Genomic DNA, 17391 nt, shown 5'->3' on the forward strand with positions numbered 1-17391 from the left:
GTGAGTCAGAGAACAACTTGGGGGTTATTATTCTGGTTTATTCTTTTTCAGCCTTTCCTTTTCACCATTTTATTTCTTCCCACTGAAACCAATCTTTTTTTCCCCAGAGTTTTTGGATCAGCTAAGAGACCTGGCCTGACTTAAGACAACCTCTGTGTCTCAGCTCCTCTACATCTAAAATAAGGAAAAAATGATCCTGACTTTGTAAAGTGCTTAGAGATCTGCAGAAGAGCCATATTTTGCAGTTTTCAAGCCACATACTTGGTCTTTATGGATGTTTAGTGGTTTTCCCCAGGTGTTTGTATGCCTGCCTTGCCGTGCTTTGGGGTGATGATGTTACCCTTTGGCAGGCTGCGGGCAGACAGTGTGTGCCAATGGTGGATTAGCCGCCTCCTCTGTGCTCTTTCCCTGAGAACACCTTCTCTATTACTTCATTGAATGGTACTTTAAAATCTGTATTTAAAGTATATCTGTGAATATCTCTTTTGTCCTGCTGTCTTTTAATTAACTCATCCCTGCTGCTGTTTCCTGTTACGAATCTCTGATACTTTATTAATTAACATACTGTGCAGTATACTGAGGAAGTTGGTATCTAAGGTGTCATAAAAGATGAAAGTGTTTATTACTGAGAAACAAAATAATGAAGGCAAAAGTTGTGTTTTCATCTGCCAATAATGAGAAGAATGTCACTGGAGATGGGATTCCCCCCGCCCCCCCAAAAAACAAGCTATAGAACTGTAACATGTGAAGTGTTCTAAAAGTGAATATTTCTTTGGTATGGATGTATTTATCACTGTTACTGGGTTGATGCCATTTTTGCAATGTTTTCTCTGTGTGTATGAGAAGTCCAGTTCACAGACATGTACTTTATCGTGAGGCTTCAGTTGCTTGAGCCGCTCCATCCCATTTGGTGATGGGCATTTGAATGAGAAAGGATATTCTTGAACCATCTTTGCTTTGCCAATATCTCAGTTCTTTTCCTGTTCCTATTCCAGATAAGTTCTTTCAGTGGAAGCATTTTCCCTCAATATCCCTCAACTGGCAAAATTAAAAAGAATCTCAGCTCTTCACTGAGATAAAGTTTGTCTAATACATTGTCAACACCACTTGCCTTTCAGCCTGTTGTTGGTTTTTTTTAATCAGTTTAAACTTGTTCTCAGGTTGTTGTTTGTTTATGTTTTTTTTAAATCCCTCTACTGACTGGTTTATTTGTTTATTTTGCTTTTCTATGATACTGGTTTTGCCCATCTGTTTAATCCCTGACCCTACACAGGCATGCAGACTGTGTGCATCGCAACGAGTGCTCTGCAAAAAAATAATTATATGAATCCCTCAGGAAGCTTGACATGAAGATTAAGTGCTCTGTAAGGGCAGTGATCCAATTGGAGAGTTTCTCTTCCTCCCAGGCTCCCCTTCCAGCCATGTGTATTTCCCACTGCCTTTCCTGTGCTCTCCAGTGACAGAGTCCTTTTCTTCTTTCTTCTTTCTTAAACAGGTGGGCTCTGCATTGCTCAGTCCCTGAAAATCCCCCAGGATCGCAAGGACAAGACCATCGACTTTGATAAAATTATCAAGCAGCTCCTAGAAACTCCCAATGCCAGGGCCATCGTTATTTTTGCCAATGATGAGGACATAAAGTAAGGATGACTGAGGGAATGAATTCATTTGTACTTGATAGCTATGCAGAAAAGAGAAAGCAAATAAATATATGAATAATGAAGTGGAAATGTCTGTTGGTAAGAACAATGCGGGGATGTGGAGTGTGTGCTGTGGAGGGTAGCACCAGACATGGAGGTGCTGCTGCTGCTGCGCTGGCTCCCGTCGTGCCCCAGACTGTGCATTGCAGTAGTGGGGGGACAGGAATGTTGATGGAGGTCTGGAAGCTTTTCCAGGTGTAGGGTTACTCATGCATTGGGTGGCAGACCAGACCTAACCTCTCAAAGAGGCATTAAGAAGATGCCCCTCGCTGCAAGTTCATACTACTATGTATTATTCATTAATTCTGAGTCTATTCTGTGGCAAATAATGGTTGCTACTGATAAAATGGCTTGGATGTTCAGGGTTAAACTATGTAAGGTGCTCAAGGTTTAACCATATACCATTGTAAAATAAAGTATATTTAAAAAATGTGACTCTCATTTCTCACTTGCCCATGTTACATCTTCTCTCTCCAGAATTTTAAATTAGCTTAAAATTGTGATGGCATTGTCAGCTGCTGAGAGGCTCAGTTCTACAAAATGAGACACAAAGAAGTTAGGGTAAAGTTTCAGTAAAGTCAATGGCAAAACTTTCAGTTTTAGTGGAATCAGGATTTCAGTCTTAGGCTACAGAGTGAATTAAAGGAAAGGTTCGATCTGTGCTGCATGGATCAGGATACATGTGTTGTGAAATTCCTGCGCTCTGTTGGTTACAAGGATATGCTATTTTCTGTTCATTCTGCAGTTGCAACATGCTTTTCCCAAGCAGTTATATGTTCAAATGAAATTAATTTGTGAACAAAATATTCTTTTCCACAGGCAAATCCTTGCAGCCGCTAAGAGGGCAGATCAAGTGGGCCATTTCCTATGGGTGGGCTCGGATACGTGGGGCTCCAAGGTGAGCCCGTTACTTCAGCAGGAGGATGTCGCTGAGGGAGCCATCACCATCCTGCCCAAGCGAGCAACCATAGAGGGTAAGAGCTCACTTCTGCTTGACTCTCTCTCCTGCTTCCTGAAATGCTGGTAGTACAAAAGTGATCTCCCATATTTTTCTCTCATGTGTTTTGGGAATAAATGTGTACAGACGGGGTAAGATACAAACAGTATAAAGTACATTGAGGAAGTCTTCATCTCCTGAAACGTTCCTAAATGCCTGTGTTCCGCATCTGAGAAGCTACCAGCAGTTATTTATTAAATACACAATTGCAGAGCTTATATTAAGCTGTGTTAATATGACAGGGCCTTTATCACTTAAAACAAAGTAAACCAAAAAGTTCTTAACATATCATGAATATACGTAGGAAGAGAAAATCTTTTGCAATTTATGTATCATCTCTGAACCAGTGGGTAAGTTTTCTACTGAAGAAGTAAAAATTCATTTTAAAATCAGCAGTTTCTGTTTAAACTTAGCTTAACTTTTATTTCATTCAGATCAAGCACTGTATTTATTTATACCTATTGCTTGTGTGCTTCACAAATATATGTACTTGTACATATGCATGTGTATATAAAAATTAGGGGACACTTTTTTAACATAATCCCTATGTTTCTCAATATTTCTTTTCTTTCCTGAAGGGTTTGTTGTCTGATTTTCCTCATTTTGTTACCCCTTTTGTCTGTATAGATGCTTAACTATCCAAATGGCTTCCTCTGGGCAAACCAAACTCGCTGAGTAGAGTCCGTGTTCTCTATAATATGAAAAGAGAAGTTCTTTACAAGGGAAGTAAAGAAAACAAACTCCTCAGCTGGCACATGGCTTTGTGTCAGGCAGGGTCTCCAAAGAGTCCTTGAACATGTTGCCCACATTAAAATGGGCTCTAGTGTCTTCACTCACAGGAAAACCAAATATTTGCATTCATTTTTACTGTGTCTACACCTCATTAGTTATTCTTCTCAGGTATATAATATGCTTCATCCTTTTACATTTTTTAAACCCTGGAGGCATTTTTGCATGTTACTTCTCTGTAAGTACGTAGTTGATAGACAATGAAGTGTTTTGTTTCTGAAAACCAGGATATTTTAATAATCTTTTCATACTGTCTGTATTCATCCCTGAGGGTTTCTGACAGAGAAACAAAAAGTCTGCCAACAGTACACAGAAATAAAAACTTTCCAAGTTGGTTTGTTTTAAATTTTTTTCCTTCTATATTACACATTAAACACATTGGACATAATGGGAAACATGAGGTTTGCTTTTGGACACAATAAGTGGCAATAACAGAGTGGGAGCGTTCAGGTATAGAAAGCCAGTTAAATAACAGTTACAAATACCAGTGTATCTTCAAAAAAAATGTCCATTGAGCCCACAAGTATCATCTTATGTACTAAATATATTAGACTATTTCCTAAAAGTTGGCTAGTTGCAGTTTGCGCTTGTAGTCACATAGTTTGTGTGCTTACTTGTTTGTGATGCTTAAATTATGTTTTGGCTATATAGATAATTGTGTTCATTCTTCAGAAGCAGCTGCCATACAGCAGGATACATATTTTGAGGCCTGTGAGTTGCGTGTTACTTTCTGGAAAGGGAAAAGCACTCAGCCAGAAGTAGATTCTGTACTTGGTATGAAAGGAGAGGCAGAGCAAAGTGTCCCAGAATAGCAGTTGCACCATCAATAGCAAATGTTTCCTGGCTGCTCTGTGACCGCTCAGAAAGGTTCAGGCTGGTTCTTACCTTTTGCAATCCCGTTCATCCATCCCTAATTGCCATCTGTACCTGCCATCTGCTTACTCCTGTTTGGAGGAAGAGTAAAGGGGTGGTTAAGAGCACAGAGCAAATTCCCATTCTCCTGGAGCAGTTTTCCAGAACTCAACATTTCCTCTTTCAGACTGATTCCCTTTCTGTTTCATCCACTGTGAGAAACACCCAGTGAAATCTGTAACTTACAGAAGTAAGTAATCCTTAAGTATTAGCATTTCTTTGTGTAGTGGGGCTGTTACCCGCATGGATTGTCTGCCATTCTTGCATTTAGACTGCTGTATGTTGTTTTGTTTTTCTTTTTGTTGTAGTAATTTCATTTGGTTATGAATCCAAGAGAACTGGAAACAGACATTTTAATGCTATTCTTTTATCATCCAGCAATGAACATCTGCTTCCTAAAATGTAGTAATGCATTTCTTTTGATGAACACATAAAATAAATGAAATAAGAAGCCTTGATTTTCCCTATAAATTGATGGAAACAAACCAAATTAGCAGAATGGAACCCAGTTTGCCCTGAAGGACTGTGTCTTGAGCAGTATCCCAGCCTAGCAGTCTCCTCTGTGTGTGGTGGTGTGCAGTGCTGCCGCCTGCCCCTGCAGCTCACGGGCTCTGGGTCAAGGCAACAGTTAAGCACGAGCTTAATTCCCACTGGGTTTGGTGAGAACTTCTTTAGTAATCATGAATGAGGGCCTTACCCTTGTTTTACTCAAGAGCATCTTCTTTTTTTATGCTTTCCTTTCATCACTGTGTTAAATAGCATTTGTAATATGTTAGAAAAAGATTCCTAACAAACTTCACTGGAAGCAGAGAGCACTGCAGCTCCCATAACTGAACCTGAAATATGTGATACCGCTAGCCCCTTCTCACGCTTCAGGGAAAATGTTAGGCTAATAAGCCAAGAAATGTTAAACTGCATTGAAAATTAATGTGCCTGCATCTTCAAGTGTATATGGTAACTTTGGATTATCAGATTTTTTTTATGTCTGTAAAGCTATTGGTCATACAAGTCATAAACTGAAGCAGTCATATAGAAAAAGACATTTTTTCAAATAGCTCTTCTCCCCCAACCATGACTTTTCAATTCGAAATACAGATGTGAAACGCAGGTGTGCTGCTATGTTTACACCTATCTACATATATAGCATTTGAAGTTCCCATTTTTGGTAACAGTGGGAATATCCCATCAGCCTCCAACTCCAGAGGGAGTCTAAAGCACTCAGTTCCTTGTAGAATCAGGCCCCAGATACACAGTTATTTGTCTTCATACTTGATGTCACTCTTGGGACAAAATTTTCCTTGCCATAGTCCCATGGGGTGATTTAGGAAATCATTACATGAACTGAATTCATTCATCTTAAGTCAGTCTTGATATAACCCAATTGTGTTTGATGTAATTATGCTGAAAGGATGAAGTCACATCTTATTTACATAATTGTAGTAGTTGGTGAGCCAGGGGAAGTGCACACAGAACTAGTAATCCCTTCATGAAAACGTGTTTGAAACAAGGTCCAGAGCCAACTTAACCAAGTATCAATGAAGTTGAATGGCTTTGCGAAGTTTTCAGGGCAAAAGAGCATAATGTATTTATTTTTAGAACAAATATGGCAGCAGAATATTGTCTTCTGGTTACTGTTACTTTGAACTCTTCCAAAACAAGGTTGTGATGGTGTGTCCTTGTGCTCACAGATGGTTACTAAAACTTCAGCCCAGTTCTAAAACCCAGCGTATGCTCAGAGGAACAAGTACAGTGTGCTGCATTGCAGAACTGCAAGTGCCTGTGCTTATGTGTGTAAGAGTTTTCAGTCATATGCCTTATTTTGAATAGTCTTTTATTCAGAGTATATCCTTGTAACATTCTTGTGAAAAGGTGTAATATAACCGCAGAGTGAGTGTTAGCACTAGAAGATGAGAAAAAAGTAAACCCTTTAAACAACAAAAAAAAGATGTATTTTGTAAATAAAGTTCTAATGGGATGTACTATTATTAGTAGTACTATTATATTCATTTCACAATAATACAGAAATGATGAACATCTGTGGCTCTGCATGCATCCGACATTCATTAAAACAGCAACACAACAGAAAAAAAATCTCCAGAAAGTCATTCTTCTCCAAAATGCATTTGGTGGGGTTTTACCTACTGCTGCTTTGTTCCCCAGAAACCCTTATTCTTTTTTATTCACCAGAATAAAAAAGTAAACTTTGCACATGGGGGAGATTCCCGGATCAGTTTGGTGTTGAAAAACAGAAAGTGTCCAGCTAACCATGGAAGGGTGAAATGCCGTGAAGAGGAGCAAGTGTGAGCTACAGGAGGATTTTGGGCAAGCCAAAGCAAGTTGTTCTGGAGTAATGATGTGATCAAGATTGTGGAGGAAATGGGAGATGTTGAGGCAGGTATAACAAGTTCCCAAAATTTCAGGTGCCAGAGGGAAAATGGAAGCACAGTGCAAAATGAAAAGAAAGGTTGAGACTTCAAAAAAACCACTGTTTTGTTCTTGCAGTTCAGCTGAGGTACTTGCCTTCAGACTAGCAAATTACTGACGTGGTTGTCTTTTCCTTAGGCAGTGATAGTCTAAGAGAAAGTTGTTCATTTGTCACATTTTTCATTTACAGTCCCAGAAGCTTTGTAGACCATCCAAACCAGCAAGAAACAAAGTATGAAAACACTCCCTGGATTCTCATGGGTTGGACCATCATTCCAGCTGCGGACTTCCTCAAATGATGGCTGGGATGAACTGCAACCCTATTTCTTTGTAGATGGAAATGAACTCCTTCCACACTAATCTTTTTAATCACAAACTGACCTTTAAGTATTCCACTTTACCTCTTCATGTTTCAGTAGATTTAATAAGCTTCAGAGCATTTCCTCCTCTTGTTATCACTACGGTACCCAAATCTAATTATACATCTTAACTGCCTGCGGTAGCTCTCTTTATGACACCATATAGATGTATATAAGAGTTACCTGGATGACCCTCCGACTAAAGATGATAATACTACCGGTCCAGACATCCATTAAAGTTCTCCCTAGCAGGCAGATTCAAAGTCAGGAGTTCCTAAATTCTTTCCCTGGAGGAAAAGCAGATCTTTCTGCCAGTGATAAGAAGACATCTGTGGCATGAGAGATGGAAAAGCCTGATCTTTTTGGAGCAGGTTTGTAGAGTACTTGCTGAATTCAACACGGAAAGCTGTTAGTGCACATCCAGGAGATATTCAGGTCCGAGGAATGGAGTCAGGTAGCTGGTCTTGGGTTTCAGAATGTGTCTTTTCCCTTTTTGTTCTTTTCCTTCTAATTTTTTCTTCTAGTCTAAGCAATATCTACACTTCAGATTTTAACTTTGCTTATATCAGCCTGTAGTATCTATTCAGATTAAAAATGACTCATTAAACTCCTTGAGGAGTGGAGCAGTAGATGCATGACAGGTAAAACAGTAACATTCAGGGTGTTGGTTGTGCCCCTGAAAGGTGGTTACAGCTCTCTGAGTGGCAGCCCAGCAACATATTTTTATCAAATGCAGTGTCACAGCTGAAATGAGGAAATAAGCAGCTTTATTCCTGCAAAAATATTCCTGCTGTGCAACTCTTAAGATTTATCCTTTCACTGTTGGTCCCATGCAGAGCTGGGTGAGGTGCTCAGAGATGCCTGGGCATCGCAGTCAAGGTGGCATCCCTGGGCATCCTCTCCAAGCTCAAACCTCTCACTCAAGGTGTAGCCCAGGAAGAACTAATACCTGGTAAGTCCTTGCTAATACCTCTTAGTATCTTGTTAACCGCCCCATACAAAGTAATGAAAACTAGTGTTTCCAAGAGACAATATTAATTTTGGATGCTCTTTTGCAATCTACCCACTCTGATACATTGAGGTTTGCAGGATCTGTAGAAAATATGGGACATTTTCTTCTTAGGAAATACGAATCATAAAGTCCTAGAGAAAGAACTAGAACAGAGATAAGTAATTTCTGAAAATCCTAGCCATATATTTAAACAGTCCAAATGCCTCCGGTAGCTCTTAGAAAGTTTCAAATATAAATAAATATAATTTCCATGAATGAAAAATGACTCTCTATTCAGAGATATCTTAGAAATTGTTTTCCTCTTAACCTCAGCTGTAAAGAAGATCAACAACTATCTATTTACGTCTTGCCTTCTGTTGTTCCTATGCCTCTTTTCTGTGTGAAAATTTACAAATTGGACTGTTATACTGTGGTTCATGTTGTTAGCATCCATGCTACTGACGTAGCACTTTCAGATATCTGGTTCTTCCTCTAATTTTTTTTTCTTTTAAAATACTCTTCCTTATCTTTCTTATTTTTATGTGATCTGTTCTCATGGACACCAGCTCACAGCAAAATGTAACCAAAGAGAGGAACAGCTGTAAGAGAAATACAGAGGCTAATATGTGTGTGTATATATATATATATATGATGTTTATTATTTTGAAAGTCTGGTAAAATGCTTTGCCAATGATGAAAAAAATATTCTTTATGGTCTGAGTTCAGAATTTGATGCAGCTAAACAGTGGGATTCAACTAGATTTAAGTCTAATGATTCAATTCCAGCAAGCTATGGATGTGGCCGAGGTTTGCAATCTTGTGAAGTGCTCAGCTATGAGGTTAAAGGGTGGATCAAATTCAGCACAAGGAAGTGAATAGCTATTTAAAAAAACAGAAGCATTGCAGGTGTTGTAAAACAACATAACTGTCCTTGAATTTTTCAGTTGTTTGTCTTCGAAATAGATGGTGAATCGTGTTTTTAATGTTTTGGTTTTATTTCCAACAAGAGCTTAATTTGCTTCTTTTTTGTTTGGGCTGTGTCAGACCAGGAAATAAACAATGAAAGAATAGTGATTTAAAAAAAAATTAGAATTAAATTATATCTCACTATTTAGTGGCTCTCAAATATTTTACCTTCGCATCTCCAGTCTAGCAAAGCAAAGGAGCTCAGGGTTCATCTTCCTCTGTGCTAGAGACGGTGTTGAATTTTATCCAACATTAATAACTACGGGCATGCTGTTCTGCATCTGGCTATGGCTGCATTTACCCCAGGATGTTTCTCCGGGAAAGATATGCTTTGTGCAGCACTTACCCACCTCCCCCCTGCACAGAACAGAAAGCTGTCTTATATCTTGTAATAATTGTAAAATAGTCTGGTTCGGATTTTTTTTTTTTTTTTTTGGTTTACAGCCTGGTTCAGAGTCTTTTACAGTGCTCTGTTGTTCTCAAGCCTTTTCTCTGTGTCTCTGGGGTGCAAGTGTGTGATTTTAAGAGAGCGAGATGGAAAGAGGTGGCTCCGGGGGTTTGGTTCATCCTGGGCTGTAGGGGCCAGGGGATTGCTGCAGCCTCACTATAGCAGAGCCTGTAGACTCCGAAAGCCCAAGGGGACGCCCATCATCAGGACACAGAAGAAGTAGCATGGACCATCACTCCCAGAATTTACTCGTTCTTCCCATTACCTCCCTTGGATTTTCCTCTCCTCTCCTTGTCACTGCCCATCTGACCCGTTTTACTTCCTGTACTGCCAGAAAGTCTCCAGCATCAGCGGGTTTGTTCTTCCTCGGCACCTCCAGGTCGGTGTTTGAGAGTGGTGGGACCAGCTCAGCAACCTCCCCTTCCCTGCATTGCCAGCGGAGGGCCCCGATGCCTGGGAGGGGACATATGAGTGTGTTCATCCTCTTTCTGGGGGTTTAAATAGTGTAATTACCATCAACAACAATCAGGAGATATATTTCAAGGCTGTTTTGTGTCAGTAGTTTGACAGAACAAGGTTGGTTTGGACACTATTTCTTATAAGCAAAGTTTGCACGAAGGACTGTATATATAAATATTTATTTGCATTTTTTCCCCCATGAGTAAATTGTCTTTAGCAGCTTTGGAATGAAAATGCTAAGGGTGTTGTGTGCTCATGTTATTAAGTAAGTAACTACAGAAATGTATCATCTGTTAAGATAGGTTCGTTATTTCATCCAGTACATTTTGTCAAAAAGATGCTTTTAAATGGCACTTCATATTCCTTATAGAGAACGTGCTCGCTGGCCATGCGGAGGTGAAGAATTTACCATTTCATTCTGTATCAATCATGCAGTGTTTAAAGTCATTCTACCCACAAACTTGTTGGGAATGTATCTTTCCCAATGCTGATGAAGCCGTTAATTGAATTTAAATTAATACTGCGGTTACCTGGGAATCCAAGACACACTGGCAGCCGTGAAAAGTTTATTGTGTATCGATTCCAGCCTGTTGTAAAGCCACTCTGGGAGTTAAGATTAGCTTTGATTCCTCCTGGCTTAGTGCTGAATCTCATTGTGTCTTGCCTGTGTACATACAGACTCATGCTACAAGAGTGCAGCGTGCAAGGACAGACGGACAGATGTGTGCAACAGGCTGGGCTGGGCACTGCCAAAGTGAACGTGCTTTACCTGGGATGCTTAGTGAGTCAGGTATCACGCCTCACTTGTCTTACACGCTCTCTCGTGGGCTGCCAGTTTGAAGCTTCATGATGAAAAGTGTTGTGTGATTAAATGTTGGCTTAAATACCACAGCGCGGTAATGCCCGGTCTCCTGAGATTGATCGATATGGCAATGCTGGAGAGTACCATGCCCAGAAAACCACCTGTACCCCGGGCTGCATCAAGAGAAGTGTGGCCAGCAGGTCGAGAGAGGGGATTCTCCCCCTCTACTCCGCTCTCATGAGACACCTCCTGCAGTGCTGTGACCAGCTCTGGGGGCACCAACATCAGAAGGACACGGACCTGCTCAAGGGGGTCCAGAGGAGGCCACGAAGATGATGGAGGGGCTGGAGCACCTCCCCTGTGAGGACAGGCTGAGAGAGTTGGAGGTGTTCAGCCTGGAGAAGAGAAGGCTCTGGGGAGACCTTAGAGCAGCCTTCCAGTACTTAAAGGGGCTACAGGAAAGGGGGGAGGGACTCTTTATCAGGGGTGTAGGGATAGGACGAGGGGTAACAGTTTTAAATTGACAGAGAGTAGAGTTAGATTAGATATAAGGAAGAAATTCTTCCCTGTGAGGGTGGTGAGACACTGGCACAGGTTGCCCAGAGAAGCTGTGGCTGCCCCCTCCCTGGAAGGGTTCAAGGCCAGGTTGGACGGGGCTTTGGGCAACCTGGGCTAGTGAAAGTGTCCCTTCCTGTGGCAGGGGGGTGGGAACTAAGGGGTCTTTAAGGTCCCTTCCAACCCAAACCAGTCTGTGATTCAATGATTCTATGGTTTCCCTGACTGTAGGCAGCAGTTGTATGTTCACTGTGTTGTCGCAGTAGCAATGCAGTGCTTAACTTTAAAGGGTTGAAGCAAAGGCTTTGGGATGAGGTTTAGTAAGTTCAAAGAGACAGTAGCTTAGGGGTAGCATTATTTTTTAATAGACAGATATAGAGAAGTTAAGAAACACAATTTTTTAAAGTTTCAAATTAATGTTATTTTTGTAGTTTTCTTTTAAACGAGGTCATTGAAGCCTCTGGGTTTCTTTTCTTTTGTTTAAGATTCCCTGTAAGTGTTGGTCCCTGAGAAATACAGTCTCAGCTGTGATCTCTGTGCTGCCACAGCCTCAAAGCCAGTGCCCATAGCGCTCCAGACCTGACCTCCCGTGAGGCAATGCGCTTAGAAAAAGCACATACCATTGCAACTCGAAATGTAAACTTCTACATCATTTCAGTGTGGTATTTTGCTGAAGTTACACAGCTGGCTATTTGGTGGTGTTCAGTTATTGGAGTTCTTTTGGGATTTCTTAGACAGTTTGAAGGTGTGATCTTTTCAGAGTATTAAAAAGAGTTATCTACCACTGCTCAGTGCAAGACACAGCTCATAACCACAACAGCATTAACAAGAAATTTTATTGCAAATGGGGTTTGAACCAGTACCTTTTCAAATGGTGTTGCTGCTTCATAGCAAAGAAATTAGGTAGAAAGCTCTAATTGGACCGTAAAGAACTGTTGCATAATAAAAATTCAGGGAGTTTTCTCTTTTGCCCCTTGAAGTGAAATAAACTGCTTGCCCAACCTACAACAGACCTGGCTTGCTTCAAAGTTGAGGTACTTCTCTGATTGGAGCCAGCTGTTAGTCATTCTGTGGGCATATGTATGTCTCTATATTTCTGTATTTTGTGTATTGCTCCCAGGGCTTATGTTGGCATTTTCTCTTTGATGTTCATATTTAACTGTTATCTCAGGACACTGGAGATTGTGTGGGTGGTTGTTTTGAGAGAGGGAGATGTGTACACACAGAAATTAGAATGGTTGATGCTGTAAGAAGAGATAATTCACAGAATAATATCTAGCTATTGGTCACTGTTCAGATATATCATCAGTGGTCTTTGTTTTGGAATACCCTGAATTGCATCTTCTGAAGAACAATGTTCCTCTCAGTGATCTAACACTGAAGTTGCCTGAGCTGTCTGTTGGACACGTTTGGGTAGAGTATTTTCACCCAGAAAGGAAGATTTTTATTTTTAGAAAGCCTGCATTCTTTGTGTGCCAGCTCCTGATCTGCATGTGATCAGGTAGGAACCTCCAAGCTTTCCTCCGCAGGTTTGCTCTGTGCAGAAGGCGTTGATGGGTACCCATGATTGGAGAGGCTTCACGGGGGAGCGTTTCTTCCTCCGCACAGCAGCCAGCCATATGCTGCTTTCCAGCATTTTTGTAAGGCAGCAGAGCCAAGGGCAGCTTGGGCTGGCAACCAAGCTTACCATCCTTGCGAGGGGTGTTCAACACGTGGAGAGCACACAGCAAGCACATGAAGAAGGCAAATGATGGTTTCCTCTACAGCCCTCCAGATTAGGAAATCCTAGTGTTTTCTAGTGCTGTTAGTCCTTGCCTCTGTGCAGAGTTTCAAGCCTCATTTGTTGATAGGAATTCATTTTCTGTTTGTTAGTAAAATTGGCAGGATTTCCAGGATCTCGGGAGTGATGAAGCTCCAGGGACCTCAGCGGACCTCGCATGAGTGAGCCCCTTCTGGGCAACCAAAGCAGAGCTGGCTCATGGAGAATTATAAAAAAATAATGTTTTCGTTTGGAATTCTGTTCAAGCATAGAAACCGAAGTCAAGAAAAGATTTTACCACCTTCTCCCACTCCCTTAGTGCAGTACTGGCACCGATACCATGCCAAGCACAGCACTGGTGTTGTGTTTGCAGCCTTAACTCAACCCAGCCGAGGTAGGGAGCTGAGAGGATGTTATGGTACCGAGCCAAGAGCATGAGCAGTTTCATTGCCAAAACAAAGGAGCAGAAGAAGGGAAGAGGGAGGGTGAGTGGTGAGGTGTTCCCGTAGTCCATCCGTACCTCTGCCAGCATGGTGGCTTCTTCTGGGGCTTCTTCGGTGGGGAGGGAGAGGGAAAATCTCCCCTCTCCTCTTTGCGTGAGAGTTGCATCTCTCCTGATATTTCTTACGTTATGATTTAAGAGGTTAGCGCATTTTTCAAAATCATAGGAAGTATATTGGCAGAGTAGTTGTTTTGCCGTGGATATTTCATGTATTTTTCATGTGAAAAAGAAATTGCAGGAGCTTTCTGAAATAAACTGTTCCTGGTTTAGGTAAAAATAGCCATGAATGATCCCAAATATCTGGTTTTAGAAATGCCATTCTGCAGGAGGGCTGAAAACCACAGATTGTTCCTAATGGAACAGATAATTTTTCATCTCTGATTTTCTGCTTTGCCAAAGCAGTATGAGTTTAGTATAGTCTGTAGCATTTCCAGTCCAGTGCCTGGTGTTCTGCCCATAGATGTTGCAAAACAGGCAATGAAGAATGACCTTTATTTGAGCAGAAGGACCAATGGTCCCTCTTAATGATTGTTCATGTTTGTGATGGATTTGGAAGGACTTTAAGATCCATGGATACTAGGTCACCATTTTCCTTTACAATTATTACAGGAGTTTTAATTTGGGAAGGTTCAGACACTGAAATCGGGGGCAGTAAAACACAGAATACAAATACAATCTGCTTGTGCCATAAGGTGATGGAAGAAATAAAAAGTTTGGTCATCAGTCTTCTCTACAAGGGTTATTTTTTGCACCAAGAAATGAAAATAACATTAATATATTAGAAATTAAAATCACACAAACAAGATCTCTCTGCCATCTGCTAAGTATATACCAGCATAGCCCATTGGAGGAGCATCTGTGAGAGGCAGCAGCCAAGGTGGAGGGCAGCTCCAGCTCCTCCCAGCTCTGGGAGCACCTCCCGTAGCCCCCTTTGCGAGGGGCTCGTGCCAGTCACGAAACCAGACAGGTTCCTGCGCAGCAGCAAAGAGGAGCTGAGTGGCGCTGGATCTGCACTGCCTGCTGAACCTCACTGCGTCCCAGAGGCTTGCTTTGTTATTTCTTGGGGCTCGTTTGTTTCATTTCTGTGCTGATGGTGCCCTTCCCTACCCAGCTGCCTGGCGGATGAGGGGCCAAGGATGTACGTTCAGCCCTCCTCCCTTCTGCTCCTCTAAGAAACTGCACATATTTTATCGGAAGTGTCTGTTAAATCTCATGTGTAATTCATTCATGTATAGTAAATCCTCTACTAAGATAACTTGGAGTCTAATATATTTACAGGAACATTATTTCCACTCTGTTTAAATTCATACATCTCAATATTTCTTTATCTTATCAGCTATTCCATTACCCTTTATAAATGCTAATAAGTATTAACTTGTTTAATATTTCTCTTCCTCTTTGGGGTCAGTTCTTCTCTGTCTTTGAAAGAAATTGAAAGCAAAGTTTCCTAAATTCTCACAAGACATTTTTTTCTTATGGTATTTCCAATTCAGTAACTACACCCTAAAAAGATTCTCTTTCTAGGCCACTTAAAATTAGTCTGAAATCCTCCGTGACCTGTTTATTATTTCTCTTTATTAGCAAGCCAGAAAAGAAATACTACTTCAAAATCTTTTAAGCAAAGCAAAAATAAAAGTTTGAGGCTTGTATTGGAGTAAAATGCAAACATGGCATCCCTGTTTGCAAGTAGCAAATTAATATACCTACATGATACATTAAAAATGTATTCACTGTAAGTATTACGTGTTTATTAGTGTCTGTGTTTTCTTGGATGAGTAGCTGTTGATTGCTGTCCTAGTTCTCGCCGTGGGGATCTGGAGCATCCTGGGAAACACCTCTGCAGGCTCCAGCTTCTTCGCTGCTGGGGCTCCACACACATAACACACATGAATTGCGTGTCTGAAACAGGCTGAGCTCCACTAGGTAAGACAGGTTCAGACACAAGAATAAATGTGCTAATTTTAGAAAGTGGGGGAAATTTGAAAGGATTTTTGTTTGTTTTTTTTTTTTCTTTTTAGTTTGTGTCGTTAATGCTTGGATGATTATAGCCTTTTGAAAGTAATAGTTTAAGAAATAATACACATAATAATATACATAATTTCCTTAAAGATAATACAATGAATGCTAAAGTGCCCACTTCACTCATGCTGGGTTTGCAGATCTGCTTTGGGAATCTTTTCATTTTGTTGACTGACTGCATTACAGCAAAGGAAATAGAAAATAATTTAGGAAAAAATTCTCCATGTAGTCACATATGCTAGCTCTTTAGTAAAGTGAAGCAGGAGTCACTAGATCAATGATCTTGATCTCCTGCTAAGGGTAGATAAATGCAAACCTTTTGCCTCATAGTAAAAATTAATTGTAGGATGGTGAAGAATTATGTGTTCAAGACAAGATATCCCTCTGTGCAGTTTAAGGTAATATGTCTTGAAAGTATAGTTCAGTCTTTGTTTCAGTTACTTGACATGGTCCATCTGGCACTTAATTCACTCATCCATGTTTACACACATCTGTAAGGCAACCAGCACACTCCAGTTTGCTGCTGAGCCTGCTGCTCCCCTTCTGGGTGTGGGGCTGAAAAGAGATGAAGGGCATGATCATGGGAAACACCCGCTTACTATAGGGTGATAAAAGATGGAGAGCTTCTGCTTAAGGTGTCACACTGCCTCTGACCACTCTCTCAAACTTCTGTTAAAATGAAGGGAAAGAAAGAAAAAAGATCTAGAAAGAGAAAGCACAGGCTTGGTGTCTGAGAGGTCAGTGAGCACTAACCCCCTTCACAGAGCTTTCAGCTGATTTCTGTTCACCCTCTGTTTCTGTCGCTCCCTACCAGCCCTCTGCCTGATGCTGCCTCCACGGAGGAGCTCTGTTGACTCTTTTTCTCTGCTAGAAAACTTCACAGAATCATCTAGGTTGGAAAGGACCTTGAAGATCATCTAGTCCAACCATTAACCTAGCACTGACAGTTCCCATCTACACCATATCCCTCAGCGCTATGTCAACCCACCTCTTGAACACCTCCAGGGATGGGGACTCCACCACCTCCCTGGGCAGCCCATTCCAACGCCTAACAACCCGTTCTGTAAAGAAATACTTCCTAATATCTAGTCTAAACCTTCCCTGGCGCAACTTGAGGCCATTCCTTCTTGTCCTATCACTTATTACTTGGTTAAAGAGGCTCATCCCCAACTTCCATTTTCTTTGGGCGATGGGGGTTTGGAGGAGCAGGGGCCGTTGGCACAACCCAAGCCCAGGTGTTGTGTGTCCACTTCTGCCACTGGCTGAGCCACCCCTGAGCTGCCCTTCCCTTTGGAAGAGACAAAAGCCATTATTCTCTTTACAATTCATGCACCTGCACAGTTAAGTGGGCCAAGAGCTCCCATATACACCTGGTGTCAAGCTACAGTCAACCAAAGCTTTTCACATCTGTAGTCTTTCCTCCCTTTTAACTAAGTTAGGACACAATTAATAATGTGATTAATCATGCAGGCTATTTAATAAAGAAGGGCCAGGCAAACTAAAGGCTTCTACTAATGCAATATATAAAAATGCAGGGGAAAAAAAAAAAAAAAAAACAGAAAAACCAAACTCCCATATTGCTCTCTCAGCTCTGCTGGTGGTTCAGCAATAGCTTGTGTGTTGTCCTGATGTGTCTCACCTTCCAAAAAGTAATTGTGTTAGAATTTGTAAGAATGAAGTTTGAAGCAAGTGAGTGGCCTCAAATTGATTAT

The 17391-nt window shown here is 41.1% G+C and overlaps 1 protein-coding gene across 3 annotated transcripts in view; it reads left to right on the plus strand.

Annotated features, from left to right (window-relative positions):
• Positions 1 to 17391, plus strand: part of GRM7 (glutamate metabotropic receptor 7) — a 309207-nt gene that overhangs the window by 162127 nt on the left and 129689 nt on the right. For all 3 annotated transcript variants that reach the window (XM_074879219.1, XM_074879222.1, XM_074879221.1), the window contains exons 3-4: positions 1496 to 1637; positions 2517 to 2671. In XM_074879219.1, the coding sequence (XP_074735320.1) occupies positions 1496 to 1637; positions 2517 to 2671 (297 nt within the window). The remainder of the gene's footprint in view (positions 1 to 1495; positions 1638 to 2516; positions 2672 to 17391) is intronic.

The sequence above is a fragment of the Strix uralensis genome, chromosome 10, assembly GCF_047716275.1.
Source record: "Strix uralensis isolate ZFMK-TIS-50842 chromosome 10, bStrUra1, whole genome shotgun sequence".
In the NCBI taxonomy this organism is placed as follows: Eukaryota; Metazoa; Chordata; class Aves; order Strigiformes; family Strigidae; genus Strix; species Strix uralensis.